The sequence below is a fragment of the Phaseolus vulgaris genome, chromosome 9 (assembly GCF_000499845.2).
Source record: "Phaseolus vulgaris cultivar G19833 chromosome 9, P. vulgaris v2.0, whole genome shotgun sequence".
Lineage (NCBI taxonomy): Eukaryota > Viridiplantae > Streptophyta > Magnoliopsida > Fabales > Fabaceae > Phaseolus > Phaseolus vulgaris.
Window position 1 is genome coordinate 34,109,218 of NC_023751.2, and position 19,449 is coordinate 34,128,666.

The 19,449-nt window shown below is 34.7% G+C and overlaps 3 protein-coding genes across 3 annotated transcripts; all 3 read right to left on the bottom strand.

Annotated features, from left to right (window-relative positions):
* Positions 1-1,988: 1,988 nt before the first annotated feature.
* On the bottom strand, positions 1,989-5,950 carry LOC137822430 (protein MAIN-LIKE 2-like). Its single transcript, XM_068627316.1, has 6 exons — positions 5,866-5,950; positions 3,699-3,769; positions 2,902-3,561; positions 2,639-2,793; positions 2,234-2,585; positions 1,989-2,108 (listed from the first exon to the last, which is right to left on the bottom strand). Exons 1-6 carry the CDS (start codon positions 5,948-5,950, stop codon positions 1,989-1,991), a joined length of 1,443 nt encoding a protein of 480 aa, XP_068483417.1.
* Positions 5,951-9,555: 3,605 nt separating this feature from the next.
* Positions 9,556-10,846, bottom strand: LOC137821142 (protein LURP-one-related 6-like). Its single transcript, XM_068625598.1, has 3 exons — positions 10,457-10,846; positions 9,961-10,206; positions 9,556-9,860 (listed from the first exon to the last, which is right to left on the bottom strand). Exons 1-3 carry the CDS (start codon positions 10,679-10,681, stop codon positions 9,717-9,719), a joined length of 615 nt encoding a protein of 204 aa, XP_068481699.1. The 5' UTR covers positions 10,682-10,846; the 3' UTR covers positions 9,556-9,716.
* A 3,933-nt stretch (positions 10,847-14,779) lies between these two features.
* Positions 14,780-17,600, bottom strand: LOC137820550 (subtilisin-like protease SBT1.8). Its single transcript, XM_068624692.1, has 2 exons — positions 15,818-17,600; positions 14,780-15,734 (listed from the first exon to the last, which is right to left on the bottom strand). The coding sequence occupies exons 1-2, from the start codon at positions 17,436-17,438 to the stop codon at positions 15,070-15,072; spliced, it is 2,286 nt and encodes a 761-aa protein (XP_068480793.1). The 5' UTR covers positions 17,439-17,600; the 3' UTR covers positions 14,780-15,069.
* Between the last annotated feature and the right edge of the window lie 1,849 nt (positions 17,601-19,449).

The following is a 19,449-nucleotide window of genomic DNA, read 5'->3' on the forward strand; positions in this document are numbered from 1 at the left end:
CATTGTTGGGGATGGGTGAAGAGTCATGGTCACTGATGAGCATATATTTATTCACACTTAATAGCCTTAATCATAGATTATTGGACTATAATAATTAATAAATCCATTGTTTTAATTAATATTCTTATAATTGGGTTTATTTAGGCCTTAACTATTATTATTGTTAATTTTGTGTTTTTAGGGTAAATGATCTGAAGCATCTACCTTTGTGAATGGGCCAAATATGCAAAAGTCCAAGTTGCTTCTTTGAATCAAAACAGAAAACAAATTCTGTTGGAGAAGAAAGGGAAAATAAAAGCTACAAGATTCCAGAAATAGAATTGGAAGCAAATCTTCTGCAAAATAAAAAGAATTATGGAAAGTGGAAACTGTTTACAAAATCTAAACTGCAATATTTTCCCAAGATCCTTGGAGCAGAAAAGCCTTATAAAAGGACACAAGCATCAAGTAGAAAGGGAGAGAGCTTCATAGGGTTTTCTTAGTTTCTTTTCTTATTTGTAATTCTTTTGCCTCCGCATGGAAAGCTAAACCTTTTGGTTGATTCCTTTGTGATTCCCCATTGAGTTCTGAGGTTTTGATCAATAAAAGTTTCTATTGTTAATTCTCTATAGCAGTTGTTTTTATTGTCTAATCTCCTGGAAAACTAGTTTTTGTGAGAGGTTGTACTTGAACGCATGATTGAGAGTCTTCCTTATCTTAAACTTTGGTTTCTTAGTTAGTTCGTATTGTTCTAATTAATTTCTTGGGCGCATGATTCAAGAGAGAGGAGATAAGCATTCCCATGGAGTATACGCATGGAACAAAGTGGGTATTGATTAAACCGGTAGACGCGCATGCTTTACTGGTGAGCTTCAGTTGAATTAGGTTTGGCGCATGTTCAATCTAGTTTAACTCTGCTGAGGATTGAGAAAAGAATAATCTTTAGAGAGCCTGTGAAGAATTCATTGGTGGAAGAACTTGGGAGTCAATCTGCATTCTTTACTGATTCAAATCATCATTTATATTTTCTTGCTAAGCGATCACAACCCCTATTTCTTTACTATTATTGCTAATTTTCATTGTTTGCAGATAGGTTTTGAATTCTATTCACTGAAATTACTATTGGATTCGTTGGGAGACGACTTGGGGTCATCTGACCACAACTATATTATCATCTCTCTAGTGTTAGGCAAGTCTACGCTAGAATCATATTAATTTGACAGCAAAACGACAGCTATCAGTCACTCATCATAATGGATTTATTCAAAGAAATATCTCAATGGTGTGAAGAATACACAACATTGTTAGGTGGCCATCAACGAGTAGAAGATATCAAGAGATCCCTACTAGTGAATGAGTTGTCAGTGGTAAGTGAATTTTCATAAGATTCATGTCCATTGATTAATTGATCTTGTATGCTATCTAATTTCATTATTGTATTTTGCAGGCTATGAAAAATGGATGACAATACCGGATATGGGATACTTAATAGCAAGTAGATACCATATTATCTTAGTATGTTTGTCATTGAAACAAAATATAACTATTTCCCATTGCGAACTGCACCCCCTACCGATGTTAGTCTACACCGACTACCATGTATTGGCCATGTGTATTTGTGCAGGTAAGGTTCTTACTCAACACATTACTTATATTCCTTTGTTTGCTAATTTCCATTTGTGGTGCAGGTAAATTTGCTTGATGATTGTCCCATACCTACCGCTGACATTTTATGGTGTACACATTGTTATCCAGAGGCAAGGTTACGGTCATCATATTACATTGATCAAATGCAATCTTTTACCCAATTAATCAGTATTAGTCTGACATATGTGAATCTTGCAGACGATTGATGTAAACATAATTTATTATGTGGGGTTCCGTTTCATAATTTATTCGCGTTTATGTCAGATAAAAATAAAATAGTAAACACTATAATATAAATTAATTAAATCATATTGTACACATACAAAGTTACTATTATTACAATCATGTAATAAAAAAATATATCAATGACGTCCACGAACATTACGTGAGCGTCTAGTGTACACCACCACGTCATCTGTCACGCTTTGGGCTAGCCGCAACGCTGCTTTCGTACTCTCATATGTGTCAGTGCCTGCAGTGACCTGACGACAATCTATCATGTGTTAGAGGATACTAACAATGCGCCTAAATATACCCTGCACCAACTTCAAAATAATTAAACTCTTCAAATATATTGTTTAATCAAATAACAATAAAAAAAACTTACCGAATGTCCATGGTCATCTTGAGACGAGGGACCTGTCTGCTCAGCATTTGGACTACGAAGGCGACGACATGGTACAACACTGGGTCGATCTCCAAGCTCACTTCTGCAAATGTATGGGTGTGACACCATCCTAAACCAAGACATGTACTCGAGAACACATGCAGATGGACTAGAAGCAACTGTCAAACCTGTCACCAAATAGTGATAAAATTGCAACCACCTTTGATCAATGACATGTGCATCAGGCCCCTCAACCGGCATCGGTGATGGTGGAATGCTCTGCTCGTAGCCAAATTGGTGCAACACACGCTTGGCATATGTCTTTGTGATAAGTTGCCCAATCGCAGGTGACCTGAGAATAAATAAATAGTCTCAAATGGCCTGCTCAATCTGTAGTCCTCATACGGATTCCAAATGACGTCATCGTGTGTGAGCCCATCCAATTGCACCCGGACATTACCAACAACATAAATCTGATGGGCAACAATGTATCGTGTTGTTCGCGGGTGTACCTCGTCATATGAGGGATTAATATCCCTTCTTCCCATGCCCGAGAAGTGCTAATTAATCCATGCCTGTGTAATTCGATCATATTAATTATAAAAAATTTAATACAAAACATTATGGAATATAACATGTGATTGCTAATTATTTGTATGGTTTCATACCTGAATCAGTGTCACATAACTGGCCAACTGTTTGGTGTTAAAGTAGGATGCATCCCGCAAATGCTCATATAAATGTGTAAGTGTTGTTGCTCCCCATGCGTATCCACAACACATATGTAGATTTTTGAATAACAACAAGTACAAAACAAATATAGAGGTCGCACTTTTATCTGCAAAAATAGTGCATCCAAGTAGATGCAACAAGTAAGCCCTGGCAGCACACTCCCAAGCCTCTTGAGCACAACACTCCTTGTATATATCTCGGAGCCAGATCAATCGTACCTGGACGCCTCGACACTGTCTCATCTTAGCCTTCCCACGAGCCTCCTCCACCTCTAGTAACTCAGCTAAAATTGTCGCAACTCTGTTGTACTCCAAGGGCACATATGTAGGGAATTGACCCAAAATGGGGAGGTGTAAAAGAGATGACACATCATCAAGTGTGATGGTCATCTCACCTACGGGAAGGTGGAAGGAGTTTGTTTCCCCATGCCTCCTTTCGACAAAGGCCGAAATCAACCCCTTGTCCCCCACCTCATAACCTATATTGCACAAACTAAACAATTTAGAATTTTGTACAATAGGCTCAACATTAGCATGAGGCATCCCAAATTTACGTAATTTTCTACCGTGGGATACTAACTTGAGTTCTCCCCGATCCTAATATAAAATTTGTATATATTCAATATAATTAAACAAATTTAAACAATAATTATAAAAGACAATTTAATTTAAGGTTTTTTTGTTCTTACCTCACCCTCTCAGAGCTTAACAGCAACATGGTCAGCAAAATTTACCAGTAAAGACATATTAGAAGGTCCTCCGGGAACCCCTTCTCCCTGGTCTACTTGGTCATCATCCTGTAATCCTTGTTCATTGTCATTATCAATGTGAACATCATCACCAATCCTTTCTTCAACATCACATCACTCTCTTCTATGGACAGATGTCATCGGTCTTCTACGATCATGACCCTAAGATCCACCACCTCTTGTTTTACAAAACAATGTCAATTTCAATTATTTACAGACAATGAATAATATCATCATAACTTGTCTACATAATATAAAATATAAAAAAATATTTTACCGAAGTTGGTTGGAAAACTAAAAAAAGCACCAATATTACAACTTCTGGATTACACAATCTGGAACCTAATAAAACAAACCTATCGAATTACATAATTCGAAACTCAACCCTAAACTATACCAGATTACGTAATCTGGAACTGCTGGAAAACCAAAAACGCTACCGGATTATGTAATCTAGAACTTCTGAAAAACCCATAACCTACCAGATTACATAATTTGGAATATAATTCAAAACCCACCGGATTACATAATTTGGTTCCTATTGTGTGAAGAACATACATGTTTTTCAAATGCTTTCCAAATTACATTTCAAAATTAAAATCAGTAAAATTACTAACATGTGAATGAAGAGGGCACTCGTGAATGATGGAGAATGAGAGGCTTAACAAAGATGAAATGGAAGTGTGAAGGAAAACTTAGAGAATGAGACTTTGAGGGAAGGAGAAAGGTGAAGGAGGTGGGAGGGGGTGGGTGCGGCACTTAGGAGTGAAATGAAAGAAGGTGAGAAAGAGAAAGTGAGATTAAAGTAGGTTAAACTAATATTTTAATATTTTTACTGAAGGATATAATAGTAAATGTTCTTTTAGTAAGGGTGCCGAAAGAAGCCATGGAGGCGCAGGGAGAAGCTGTCTATAAATAGATATGTGACCCATTCAACAAAGATATTCCTTCCATGCAACAAAAAGAAAAGATAACAACCAATAACTTGTTTCAAAACCAAGTGTTGTCCCTCCGATATGTAAATCATACGGTCATAAAGAAGTCCAGAAAAAACCAATAACTTGTTTCAAAATGATATGTTCCTTAACGTTAAGTATGTGTAGAAGAAGAACCATTTACTTTGGTTTTTTAATGTTATTGTGTGTACTAGTGTAAGGACCGGGAAAAATAGGTTTAGGGAAGAATTGGTATAATTAAATGACACCTAAATATTATATTATTAAAGTTAAAAGAGCATATAAATAGAAATTCAATTATTCAAGTTTCATTTTAAAAGAACGATCATCTTCTAAAAACTCCTTTTTCCTTTTCTCTACCTTCTCTCTAAGATTTTGACCTCCTCACTCATCAATTTGACGATTAGAGTCCGTCATTGGACTCCTGAAAGTGAACTCTACAAGTTTGCCCGATCAAAAATCTTAGATAGAGTAAGTTCATTCTTGGCTCATTTTCCTTTGAGTTAATTTTGATCTGATTAGGTTTGCCTTTAGTTTAATCTTGCACATGATACTTTTATATTCAAAAGTACTCTCTGTTAGCTTAGGATCCTAGTGGTATAGTTAGATTTGTGATCAGGACACTTTGGTGTAGGTTAAGTGACCTTTAAGCTTTTGGTAGATTTCGAGCTCTTAATGAGTATATGCTCAAGTTCAGGTAAGGGAAGTTAGTTTTAAAATTTCTAATAGAACCTTAGGCTAGAAGATCTAGATATGGGGGTGACATGTCACCAGTCTCAAATTTTCTTGCAGAATTGTCTATTTTAAGAGTTAAGTAATATATTGACTGAAAGGGTTGATTTTGAATATTATATAGTGATTTTTAAGGTGAATAAGTTGATGAAAGTGTTGTGATTGAGAATTGAAAGTGTTTGAATGGTAATATAAATGAGTTGAATTGTATTTGAATAGTCTGTTGAAGTAATTAAAATGTGATGTTTGATTTAGAAAGCATATATAAGTAGGAACTATCAATGTAATGTGTAGATTTATAAATTTATGAATTGAATGAAATGTTGGTTTTGAATTTAAACAGATTTATGCAGAAATTTTTTGTATATCTCGCTCAAGCGAGATAATTCTCGCAAAAGCAAGAATAAAATGGAAAGATAGGGTGTTTTCGGGTCCATTTTTGCTCAAGCGAAAAGGAATCTAACCTAGGCAAGACCTATGATGAAGTTTTGGGTGATCTCGGGTTGAATCTTGCTCAAGCGAGAGAATTTTTGCTTGAGCAAGACCCATTCTCGCTCAAGCTAGACTCTTTGTAAAAAAAAACTTAAAATTTTTATTTTTTTCTTTTAAAGCATAGTTTATTATTGCATATTGTTGTTACGTGAAAATTCTAAATTTTATTTAAAAATATGATTAAATGAACTTAGTTATGTGTTTTAGTGAATTTTGAGATATGTTTGAATTGTTTAGAAAGTTTAAAATATGTTATGATCGAATGATGTATTAATGTGAAAATGTGATCAAAACATAGTATTTTCAGGAAAGAAAATACCGTGTTGAGATTGTTATTAAGGTGCATTGATCTGTCAGGTCTTGGTCCAATGAGACGATCCTGACTTTATTGATATAATGGAATCACATAAATGAAGTTATTTAGTTGGTGAGAGTCGATGAATGTTCATATGACTTTTTCTGCGATTTGAAATATAATCTGGTCTTTCAGGTCATATGAATTTACCCTGTCATACGAGATGATGAGATATTGAGATAATTATGCGCATGACTGTGTGAATTTACAACGAGTAGTATGATAGATGTAAGTCTCATGATTCTAATTTCAATACGCGAGTCTTCCTAAAGTAAAGTCAACTCTCTATGTGTTGTGAGTCAGTAAAAGTCTGACATGAGAAAGATGAATTATGAATTTTGATAGACACTTGATGATTATATGAAATGCATGAGAATTGATGACTTTATGTGAATGTTTAAAGTTGTGTTTATATTATAAGTTTTAAAAATAGCTAGCTTACCATTTGATTTGTTTTGTGGTTGTTTTCTTTAATCTATGATGATTGTCTATTTACACAGTACCAAATGATGTTACAGGTGATAGAGCTCCTCAGTGAGAAGCTGGATGATGAAAATATTTTATTTTATTTTGAATATTTGTTTTAGTTTTATGTAAATATTTAAAGTCTTATGAAGAGATATATGTTTTGAAACATTATATGAAAGAGTTGTAAAAATATTTGTATTATGTTTATATATTTATTTTAATATTTCATATAGATTATGGTTATTATATGTAGAAAAAATATTGGGATGTTACAACTAGTGTATGATAACAATGCATATATGCTTTTTAATTAAGCTTCTTTCCTATATAGCTAATTTCCATTTTACTATGAGGTCATTTTGTTCTTAGTGAGAAACTTAAGTTTTTTATCCCTAATTTTGTTTGAAAAAAGTGAATTTGTTTAGTGTTTCATTCTTAGCTAATAGTTTCTCTACTGTATGTGTAATATCTATTGATGATCACCTCTTCTCTATATTTTTAATTTTTGAAATAATTTCCTTTTAAATATTTACAAAAGCTATATTCTTTTTTTTTTAGATTTTTTTTTATATTTTTGTTTTTTTGGTACAATTTTTCTTTCCTTAACTCATAATTTTCTTTTATGAGGATTTTTTGGGGAATTATACTTGTTTTTTTTTTCAAAATTTTGAGTTTTTTCTTCAAGATTTATATTTTTTAATTTTTTTTGTGTAAGCTTCCAAAATGCATAAAAGTGTTGTTTGAAAGAAGTTTATTATATGCTTAAGTGAGAAAAGGTAAATTATTAAAGTATACCTCTTTGTAAGGTCATCAGACGATGGTTAAAATGAAATGTAAACTATAAAATATATATGCCTATCCTTTCTTTTCTTTTTCCTATTAAGATAGATGAAGATTTTCGCATGTTAATACGAGACTATTATTTATGTCTTTTTTTAAGAATTTTTTTTCGCTTGTTCTTTTCTTAATTGAGACACTTTGATCTAATGTGTTCTAGTTTTTTGAAATTATAGCACCTTATTTTTATCGTATCTATCCATGTGGTCTCTTTAGCGGGTTACATAAATTGTCTCGTGTTGGAGACTAAGTGGGTCAAGTCATAATCAAATTACAAGGTTTAAGTTGCTACACTTTTAGAAAGAGTTGTACCTTGACTATTAGTAATAACTTTTGGCTCAATGGTAAGAGCTTAATCCAACAATTGGTATCAGAACCAAAGTTATGAATTTGGTTTCCAATGGGACAATTGCTAAAGGGAGATTGTCACGAGTTGCATCAATTGTTTCATGATGAAGGACAAGTAAGTCGAGTCATACTCAAATCGTGGTTATTGAACTAATGTCCTTTTAAATAGAAATAATTGTGCCCCAACTATTAATTATAACTTGTATCCTAATGATAAGTATATGATCTTACAATCTCTATCGAACAAGATAGGACATAAATTCTTAGAAGCTTGCCATTGGACACGAGTTTAATCCATAGAATTATACAAGTGTAAAAATTTGCTTCTAAGAATGTTTGATGAGCATGATCATATACATGGTAAAAGAAGATGAATGAAATTTGAACAAGGAAAAAATAATTCAATCCAAAAATTGAAAGGAAGAAAAGAGAAAATATGAAGTGGAAAAACTTAGGATCTAATGGAGAAAGTCAAGCCACTTGAAGATGTTTCAAGATAAGTGTTAAATTGAGTTGCCAGTTGATACAATGATCCAATATAAGACCAAAAAAGAAGATAATATCTCTCATTCAAAGACACTTTAAAATTATTCTAGAAATTTAGGGTGTATAGGATTTAAAGCAAACAATTTTCTTTTGCAGGAGATCTTGTTGAAGTTTTATCTCATGAATTTTGAAGATACATATTAACACTTCCAGAGTAACATTGTCTAGGTTTTTTTAGGCATGAGGATTTGTCATTTGAGGTTTCCATTCCCATGGCAAGCTTTTGAGAATCATGCCAAATTGGTCATAGTTGTTAAAGTTGCTTTCCAAAGAATAAGAGAGATGGTTTGGAACTTATTCAACATGCTTGGGATGATCTCATCCTTTTCCATATTAAAGAGCTTATATTGCCATGTCAAAGAGACCTAGTTTGTTTCTCTTACTTCAAAGGATCCCTTTTAAGTAATTACAAATGTGACAAGATTCAAAGAATGTTAACATTTTTTTTCCAGTAATCAAAGTTTATTCCCATAAACAAAGAGAGTTGATTCCCATAAATTATGAAAATATTTCTATATTATAAACTTTAATCAAAAGATTTATCCTATAAAATACATAAATGAGGATTATAGTCACAAATTATGTATGTGATATTGAAAATAGCAAATGAATCCAGAATACTGCATGGATTGGGCGAAAACACATCCTTAGATTCAACAGTTCTCGACTTTCTCTTGTCCAGTTAGATGAAAATTCGACGAATCCAAGGTTTAGAATCATCTTTATTTGCTAAAGAGAATCACACAAACTCTGTTTATAATTGTGTAGAGAATGCTTTGATTCAACCAAACATATACTTTTGTTTGAAAAAGTAAAATCATTGGTTTCAGCTTAAGTATAATCTCATAATCAATTACGCAAAACTAGTCATTACGTGAATATAATACATACGCATTAATTCAGACTTCTTTTCTTGAGATTCTTCTTTAGCCAAATTACCCAATTCCGTGTCTAATTTATTCAATTAGTTCAGTTTCAAACTTTTCAAATTCATCCATCACATATCCAATTTCACACAGATTCCAAACCAGCCTATAAACGATAAGCTCAAAGAATAATAATTAAACAATCAACTTTCACATCCATCATTGTCAAACAAGTACGCGAATTAAGGAAACAAATTATAAGCACTACCTTAAAATAATAATCCAATCTCCTTTCCATAATTAATACACAAGGAGTTTTCTGGTTTCATATATATACATATTTATGGTAAGAAAATAAAACCATTTTTGGTTTCATACAATAATAATTCAGCAAAATGCAGACTTAGCAGTTGGTCGATTCTCCATAAATGTAATCAAGAACTGCGATGACTCCAAAAACAAAGGTTTGATCCATCCCAGGTTTCACCACCACATTATACAGATCCTTGCTTTCCATCAATTTCTCCACTTCTTTATTCACTCCAACCTATGTTTAAATGGACCAAACCAAACACATTTATTACTGTCATGTTATATATATATATATAGTTTGCAGAAAAAACTTTAAAAGACTTGAAAAATTGTACCTGGGCAATTACGTTGCCCCTAATGTCAACAATGCTACAGTTCCTATCAGGGAAATAACCCCTGATCTCAAAGTCCCAGCCTTTATTGCTAGCAGCTCTGGGTTCAATGGAGATTCTGATCCCATTGTTCTTCACAAAACAAGAATTGGGCTCTTTCAAGCTGAAAACCAGGGTCTGTGATCCTTCATAGTTCAGGCTATATCCTTTCCACTTCTTGTAAATGCTAAGGGCCTCAAACATTCCTCCCTGATCATCACACAGAGTTAACTTCATGTTGCAAATTTTATCATTGCATACCAAATCATTCCCAAGATATAGCAAGTTAAACCATCAAACATACACACATTTAGTTTAGCATAGATATATTTGATATATCTAAAGATATATGCATGTAAGAGAGTAATCTTTTCTGACCACCAAAATCTATAGAGAAACAGAACACGTTGCATGCACACTGTATGAAAAACTTGATAAAGATTATGGATTATGTATATACCTTTCGACGCACGAGAAGCAAAGCATCACCTTCACCATCTCTTAGAATCAAGTGTTCCTTTGTGCCATGAATTCCACAGCCATCAACCCTGAAAACAACCCTTTGGCCAGTGCAATCCGTGACTACAAAACCCCCTCCATTCACCACATGTGGCCTCCTCCTGACCCCTAGCACCGTCTGAGAAGATGAACAGTAGAGTTTGCTAATCACAGGCATCATGCTCATCTTCCAACCTTTTAAAATTCTGATATCTATTATTCTACCACCTCACACTCTTCTTAGCTTTCCTCAAATGCAACCCATTTAGTTTTTTTATATACACAAAGCATGGGGCCTATCATTGCAAGAAATAGTATATTAATAAATGAAAACAAGGTTTTCCTCACTTGTGTAACTAGACTTCTTTGGCTTACCCTTTATAGGTTTGGCAAGTTTTGACGTATAGGAGATACAATACAAGAATATTACAAGGCATATTATTGGTTCACGTTACTTGCTTGTGGATGTTCACATGTGGATAATTGCTTAAAACCCTTTTCTCTTTCTCTCTTTCTCTCTTCTCTGACAATTAGCTCAATTGATAGCATGCGTTGGCGTGTTAGAATGCTCTTTTAGTTATGGTTGATTGAATTTCCATATGGGGTTTTCAACCTTCCAATGCAAAACCTTCAGATTTCAATCAGAGAAGTTTCAGAATGTTGACAAAACCTAAGGTAGATAGTGGTTTTCAAAAGACTGTTCGCAAGGTTTTGAATTTCGGTAGAGCTATTATCAAACCTGAAATTCAAGGACGAATATTTGAAATTTTGAAATATACGTACGAATCTTATGCTTTGATGGAGAAAACATTGACAAAAGCACGTTGGATACCTACATATATGATTCCATGCTTCATAAAAAAAATGGTTATACTTGTTGAAACATCTTACAACATCTCCGACAAAGCATTTTATTTGCTTTTGGTTAACTCTAAAAAGCTTAAATTTCCAATATTTATCAATTTCTTAATAATAAATTATTTAAATACAAACTATTGAATAGATAAATAATCATCAGATAATATTTTTTGAGTTAGGTTTGAGTGTTCATATGCAAAAGTAACATAAAAGAACTATCAAATTTTCAACAAGTATCTCAAGAATACATTTTGGATTATCGTAAAACTAAAGAATGTATAACTTAATGGATTTGGATATAAGGTAATGAAATATTAATACAAATTTGGAACGTGTTGATAAATATAACTGTTGCTTAGTAAAATTTAATTTAATTATATAATCCTATTTCGTTGACTTTAGGACCTATACAAATGTAGCATCTTAGGACATAGTTGTCTGTTTGTGCTGGTGACACGTGGTGGACAGAGTATGCGACGCGTGGAGACGTGGCCAATAGTAATTGTTTTCAGATACTCCAACATTTGGATAAATTTAGAGAATACGTATGTGGCTATAGATTTTTCATCTTACCAATTTATTCATACAATATTGTTATTTTTCTAATGTTTGGCCAACAAAGTTAAAAATAAAAATAACATTACATGTCACTTGAATTAATTGTGATAATGGGTAATCTCGATCAACATTGACGATAAAATATTACACTAATATTTTTGAATTATTAAAAGTTTTAATACTAAAGTAAAATTTTGTATTATGTGCTAATTGAAATATTCTATCAAAATAAAAAAAAATTAATAATTAAAATATGCAATAATTTAAATTAAAAGGCAATTCAAATTCAATATGTTTTTATTTTTTAAAATTATGATTTTTTTTTTCGTATTAAAGTATAAAATTATAAAAAAAATGTATTCATAGTGTCAATTTTATGAAATTGCAAAAAAATGTTATTTTATGTGATAATATAAGTAAATGTATATTTTCCAGAAGCAATTAGGGTTGCCAGAATTTTGATACTTTATTTTGAACTTGTAGATATTATTACACGTGAAATGAAAGATACAATAGTGAAAAAGATGTTGTGGAGTCTAAATCTGTAATATAAGAATAAATATTCATTTGTTCTTTTAATTTTTCTTGGCATGGAATATTTTTTTTAGTTCTAGTGATAAGAAGATCTTGGCTTAAATAAATTTTAAGTTCTTTTATGATTTTCTTTTACCCAAGTTAGAAGTAATAATGTTTTCCTAAAAAAAAATATTGAACTCACAAGAAATTTTTGTTTAAAATTCTAACAGTAATATTCACTAAGTATAAAAATATATGTACAATAATTTCATTTGATATTGTCAAGAATTTGCATGAATATGAATTAAAAACAAAGTAAATTAGTAAACGATTTTAATTAAGAAAATTGAAAATGGGGTTAATCATTTCCACTCGTCTATAGTTTTAAACATATAACATTTCATCTTGATTGACATTGATGCACATATAAAAATCATTCATATTTTTCGCATACAAAATTATTAAAATAGGTTCAATAATTTATATATATATATATATATATATATATATATGAAACCCTAAACCCAATACGTATACATAAATTAAATTGAAATTCGTTAACACGTAAAAAAAACAAAGCAGAAAACCGATTCCCACCAAAGAAAGAGAGAAATAATTGATTTTTTGTGTAGGATAATCAATTTTTTGTGTAGGATAATCGATTATCCCTACGCGCCAAAATCGATTATAGATGAGGCAACATCGATAGTGTGTGAAAAACAATTCACAATCGATTTGCATCTGCTCAACATTGATCATGTGATTATCCGAATGCATAGTTCTTACTTGAGATATGACGAAATCATCATGCAAAAGCAAACAACCCAACGTCGACCACCACCAACAACCAAACACCACACTGACGACCACCGCACACCATCAAGCACTTCTTAAGCAAGAATAAACTCCTCACAACATTGACAACTCACCTTCTCCCTTAACTCACAGCATTCAGAATTCACTTGTCCTCACTCCCCTCCATTATTTATCACTTCATTAACTCATCAACCACCATAGTCAAACCAACCAATGCATAGTCAATGCACTCAGGAATCTCTGCTGCATGGAGAATTTTGTGCATGAAAATCTTTACTCTTGCATGGCATGAAAATTTTGATAACACAAAGGGTAACATAGTAAAAGCAAGGCATTTGTTCGATGTGTCTTTGCAAATTATCTTACATAATTGGGGATGTCAAAAACAAGTTTCTTTACCTTTCCTTGTCATCTATTCCGTGATAATCAAGGGATCCAAACAGAAATAATTTGTTTTTCCATCCGGTGAATAGTAAATCACATGGATCAAAATAGTGTATTAGAGTCATTCATGATGATGGTGAATGCATGGGTACTCATTCAAGTATGGCACTTGCATGGATGAATTATTTGTAGGGAAATATGATCACGTTTGAAACAATTGAGAAAGAATGTGATTTTAAAAATGAAGAAAACTAGAAAAATTTGGAGAAAAAGACGACTTACATTATGATTCAATATGAGAGTTAAGTCTTGGAAGGTTTGTGCTATTTGAGAATTTATTTTTATAGATGCTTGAATTCAAAACACCATTTCTAACACCAAACACCATGTAGCACTCCCTAGTGTTGTCTAATTCTAAGGAGAAAAACATTTTGAACTATTAAAGAATAAAATAATAGTTTTAATTTGAGAATAAAAAATCTTTTAATTAGAAGATTAAAAACATATTTAGGTCTAAAAAAATTAATTTACTAGTTGGTAAAGAAATAAATTAAGCATATTGATAGTTTGAAAAATAAAGTATGAGGAATGAAAAGTAAGAAGAGGGATAATGAAGGGGAGTTGGGAAAACAGAGCATGACTAAAAATGAATTAACGGCCCAAAGCTTTTTGTGCTCATTGCCTCCTTCATCGATTGGAATTTGCTTAAAGAATTGTTATTAAAATCCCCTTTGAATTCAGGAATATTACCCTCTTTTTTCCACGCTTTAACATCTGGTGATTCAAGAAATGTGATCGTCATGTCCTATCTTTTCTTTCCAACTGTCAACAACACATGAACTATCTTTTCCTTCCACACCCTAGATCTGCTCAAGGGCTCAAAATCGTTACCACACATTTTCAAATAACAACACATTTTAATTTATGGTCATGTTATAACTCATAAAGGACACAATTTGATAACATCTTCACTCGTCTACTTAAAGCACCCACCCATGGATGAAAGACAACAAAGGAAATAACCTATTCCAATTTAGGAAATGAAGAACCAGAAAATATGTTTTTTATTTTTCAAAATACTAATTTGTCTTCAGAAAAATTGAATGTGTTGACTCATGCTTTTGCACTTTGTGTGAAATACAGAAGACTGAAATTTGGGGAGTAAACTGAAGTCTGATTCTTAAGGATAATTGGCGTAGCCAGTGTTTACTTTATACACACAATCAACGCACTAGCTTTGTAACACAATCTCAACTCTCTTTTTTGTCCCACAAGTAAAACAAATACACAACCTTCTAAATCAAATGTCCAAACTAAATAATGTTACAGTGTTGGCTGAAAACAACAAAACCCTTAATTAATCACCAGCATGTACGTTTGTTATTGGAGTTCAAACAATGGCTGTGTGCTGTAAGAATCAAATCCACCGAGACCAGAAGAGACTCACAACAGAGTCCAAGAAAAAGCAACTGGGCTTCTCACTTGGTGCTGCGCGTTGCTCCACATAATGCTTCCGAACCCATACCTGCCGGAATCACCGCCACTCTTCTTCGACACAAAGGTCACCGTGTACCTCTTCCTTTCCCCCAATTTCCCAAACACAAGCCTGGCGGGCCTCACCGTCACCTCCACCGTGGAAGGCGCATCAACGGTGACATCGTAAACAGAGCCAGCCTCGCCCACGTTGGTCAGGGTGCGCGTGTACCTCACCACCCTCTTGCCTCCGAAGTGGATGGAGAAGGAGGGGTAGTTCAATTGGCCAGGGTCAGAAAATTTTCTGGTGCAATTAACAGCGTGGCGCTTCACAATGAGTTGAATGTGTTCAGGGGTGTAGTCCAAGGAGCAGAGGAACTTAATGTAGTCAGTGATGGAGGCATCGTAGACAAGCCCAGGAGAAAGGGCCCGGTGTGGGTTAACGTGGCCCGCACCGTGAGCCCAGGGCGTGGAAAAGGCACCACCTGCGGCGTCGCGAAGTGGGGACTTGGTGTTGTCGTGAACGTAGGCTGTGGTCATGAGTGCAGATTTAATGGCGCTGGGACTCCATTCTGGATGCGCCGCTTTCAACAACGCAGCCAACCCACTTATGTGTGGACAAGACATGGACGTACCTGTTATGAATACAACAATTTTACAACCATGGCACCCAATCCAATATATGGCAAACAAACATTGAGAGAGAAACAAAACATACCTGACACAATGTTGAACTGTGTCTTCCGCGTGTCATCAGGTAAACCGGAGGGCCCAATAGATTCGGACCACCCGGCTAAGATGTTAACGCCTGGCCCAATAACATCCGGTTTCAGAATCTGTCTGGTCACCATGTTGGGCCCTCTCGAACTGAACGCTGCCACCACTGGTGAAGGTCTAACGTTCAAAACCGTTCCGCGGAAACCGAGAACTGCCGTTGGATTAGGATCTGAAGAAGCGTATTTCCTGATCTCATCCCCCACGATTCTCCCCACCGCCAGAGCCGGTAGAAGGTGACTGTCCGCTGCTAACTCCTCCCCACTCGCTTCTGTGTTCGCCAGAATCATCCCCACCCCACCTGCGTCACGCACCACCTTACCCTTCTCCACGCGCGCATTAATACCTCTATCGCAAACCACCACCTTTCCACGAACCAAACCCGGGTCGAGTGAACCGGGCATGCATATGCTCCCGGACTGGTTCAACCCTTTGTTATAAACCAACCCCACCGGCTTGTTACCCATTCCGGTTCCGCTGTAAAGCGAAACCCCGGAGTATCGTTTTTTGTTACCGAGCAAGGCGAAGGCGGGGAAATCACGGTCTAATGTTCCAGCACCAACGGTCATTATCCAGGGTGCAACGTTTGCAAGCGTGGCTTTCTCGGGGCCGCTGTTCCCGGCGGAGCAGGAAACGAAGATCCCCCTTGCCACCGCCGCGAACGCGCCCACAGCAATGGTGTCGTGAAAGTACGGCGCGGAGCCGCCGCCGAGTGAGAGCGAGAGCACGTCGACGCCGTCCTGAATCGCGTTGTCCATCCCCGCGAGAATGTCCGACGCGAAGCAGCCGTCGGTCCAGCAGACTTTGTAAACCGCGACACGCGCGGTCGGCGCCATCCCACGTGCGGTCCCACTAGCGTATCCGAGGAGACTCGCGTTCCCCACGTGCGACCCCGCAGCGGTACTCGCCGTGTGGGTACCGTGCCCGTCCTTGTCGCGCGGCGATGCCGGCTCCTTCTCCCTGGTCCCACTCCCAGAGGCCATGTGGAACCCTCGCGAGAAGCTCCTCGCGCCGATGAGTTTCTTGTTGCACACGCTCGGCGAGAAATCTGGACCAGCCTCGCACTCGCCGCGCCACCGTGCCGGAATCTCAGGCATCTCGGCGTCGGCGAAGCTGGGAGATTCGGGCCACACTCCGGTGTCTAGAACCCCCACGATGACGTCGTGCGACGCTAGGTTGAGGTCCTGCGTGGTGTGACCCTCCCACAGCCCCGTCTCTCTATCGAGCCCCAAAAACTGCGGCGTACGCGTGGTGTGCAGTTGGTAGACCGTCTCCTCGTACACTCCGAGAACATCCTCGGATCTGAGAAGCTCCTGCGCCTGGTCCTCGGCCAGCGACGCCGCAAATCCGTTGTAGGCATCAGTGTAGGTGTAAAGCAAGGGATCGGAATCAGTGGTGAAAGATTGAAGATTTGCACTGTACCAGTCCGTGTGAGTGGGATAGATTGCAGGCTTGTTGCGGTGTTTCATGTGAACTATGTATGTCTTCTTGGGTGATGTTAGACACCAGCAGCATTGTGCCACAAGCAAGACGGAGAATGTGAACAAGGTGAAAAAGGAACCCATTTCATCAAGAGACTACCACTGAATGAATTCTGCAGAGGCACTGTCAGACCAAATGTGCGAGTGATGTTGGATTTATAATAACGTTGGGTGTTTCTTAAAAAGACACTCTTTTTCGCTTCATTTACCTTTCTGCCATTCACTCTTCTCTCCCTGGTCTTCTGTGCCGTTACCTCTCCTTTCTCCACTTTTTTACTTCAAATATATTCATATAATATTAATAAATTTATCTCTCATTTCTATAATTCTTAATTTCTCACAATTTTTTATTCTTTATTAAAACAACAGTAAATTAACAAATACATTTCTTGAGATTGTAAATAGCTAACCTTCTTTGCAAGAGCATGATCTTTTCTTTTTCAAAAATAATTAAGCGAGATTAGTATACTATATAAGAAATATTAGTGGAGAGCTTTTTAAACAATTAGAGGATGTTAGTGTAAAAATTAATAAATGTGAGTGCAATTTACTTTTAGAATAATAAATATTTATACTTTTTGTCCTGTCTCTTTTATATGTGTTTTTTTTATCTATTATCAAAAGTATATCATTAAAAGGTTTATGGGCTTCTATTATTGTATGAAATGAGAAACATAAAAGATTGACAAAGTATTCCAATTAATGATAATATTTTCTTCAATCATAATTTAATTCCAATACATGCATTATTTTTAAAAAAAAATGCTTTTTATACAAATTGATAAAAAAATATATGTTTAGATAATGAAATCGTATTTTTCATCTAGGGAGATGTGAAGCTTTGATATGAACAAAATATGATGTATTTTACTTTTATTACTATCCTTCCAAACTATTATATTCTTCTTCCACTGTATTATTATTGTTTATATTATTTAGTTGTTCTTCTCTCTTTTATTCTATCATCCTTTCCCATTGTTTCTGCAAAACACTAACTAGTATTTAATTATATTATTTTTGTTAATATAAAAATACATGAAATGTGTCTTTTTCCAAAGCACAGATATTGAGCAGAACAGCATCCAAGAAATTATGCAGCATGCCCATCCTTCACTCTTAAAAAAACTGTACACATATTTTAGAAAAAGTATTATCTGTGGAACTATAAATACATAATTACAGAGCTATGTTATGAGTGTTTGGTTTTTGCTATCTTCATTCATTGTTCTTCACTTTTACATTTTCTGTGCCAGTAATTTAGATCATGGGTCAATTTTGTGGAGATATTCAGCTTTAACAAAAGATAAAAACAAGTGAAGACAAACCCTAAATAGCTGGCTACACGAAATGGTAAAGGTCCACAACTCTACGCTTTTGTGTGGATGAAAGGGGATATCATGGAGGAATCTCTTCATAAATTTGTTTCCTATGTATTAATATATTATATTATACCAATATAAGGTAGAATAGCTTCATTTGAGGGCCAATAATTCATTTCTTTTCTATGATAACATAGTTTTAAAAAAAATATGATTTAATATTATAAAATGTGTAGTAAGTACTTACTTTTTTTAACTATTTGTCTGATAAAATTTACTTTTTATATTACATATATTAAAAGAGACTATACTTTATTTGTATGATTTTTGTGTTTTAAAAAAATAGTTATCTAATTATTGACTGAAATATTAAAAGAAATTAAATGACGCCATTATAAACCAATCATGACTACTAATATCCAAACAATGACTATTAAGAAAAAAATTTAAATAGATGTTCCAATTCATTGTCACCTCTAATTATAATACATTTAAATAATATTTTTGTAAAATGTATATTTTTACTATCTCACCTTTGAATATTATAATATATATTATATTGGTTTTGTGTTTAAAATTAAAAAAAAAACTTTATATATATAAGTTATATATTACATTTATTTAGGAACTTTCAATCAAACTTATATTTTATAAAGATATTAAATATACAATTAATGTGTATCCTTCCCAATAAAAAATAGTGATCATGTTGAACTAGCCAATCAAATCTTCTCCTAGAAATGAGCATGGGCATGCAGTGGCAGAAACTGCTAGTA

Bases quoted from the DNA above. Each gene is read 5' to 3' on its own strand.
- LOC137822430 (XM_068627316.1), bottom strand. From the start codon at position 5,950: ATGGGTCTTGCTCAAGCAAAAATTCTCTCGCTTGAGCAAGATTCAACC. The intron at 3,770-5,865 runs GTTAGATTCCTT...ACAATGAACAAG, and splicing joins TCATCATAGGTCTTGCCTAG to GATTACAGGATGATGACCAA. The intron at 3,562-3,698 runs GTAAATTTTGCT...ATTTTATATTAG, and splicing joins CTTCTAATATGTCTTTACTG to GATCGGGGAGAACTCAAGTT.
- LOC137821142 (XM_068625598.1), bottom strand. From the start codon at position 10,681: ATGAGCATGATGCCTGTGATTAGCAAACTCTACTGTTCATCTTCTCAG. The intron at 10,207-10,456 runs GTATATACATAA...TGTGATGATCAG, and splicing joins TGCTTCTCGTGCGTCGAAAG to GGAGGAATGTTTGAGGCCCT. The intron at 9,861-9,960 runs GTACAATTTTTC...ATTTAAACATAG, and splicing joins GGGGCAACGTAATTGCCCAG to GTTGGAGTGAATAAAGAAGT.
- LOC137820550 (XM_068624692.1), bottom strand. From the start codon at position 17,438: ATGGGTTCCTTTTTCACCTTGTTCACATTCTCCGTCTTGCTTGTGGCA. The intron at 15,735-15,817 runs GTATGTTTTGTT...TATTCATAACAG, and splicing joins ACAGTTCAACATTGTGTCAG to GTACGTCCATGTCTTGTCCA.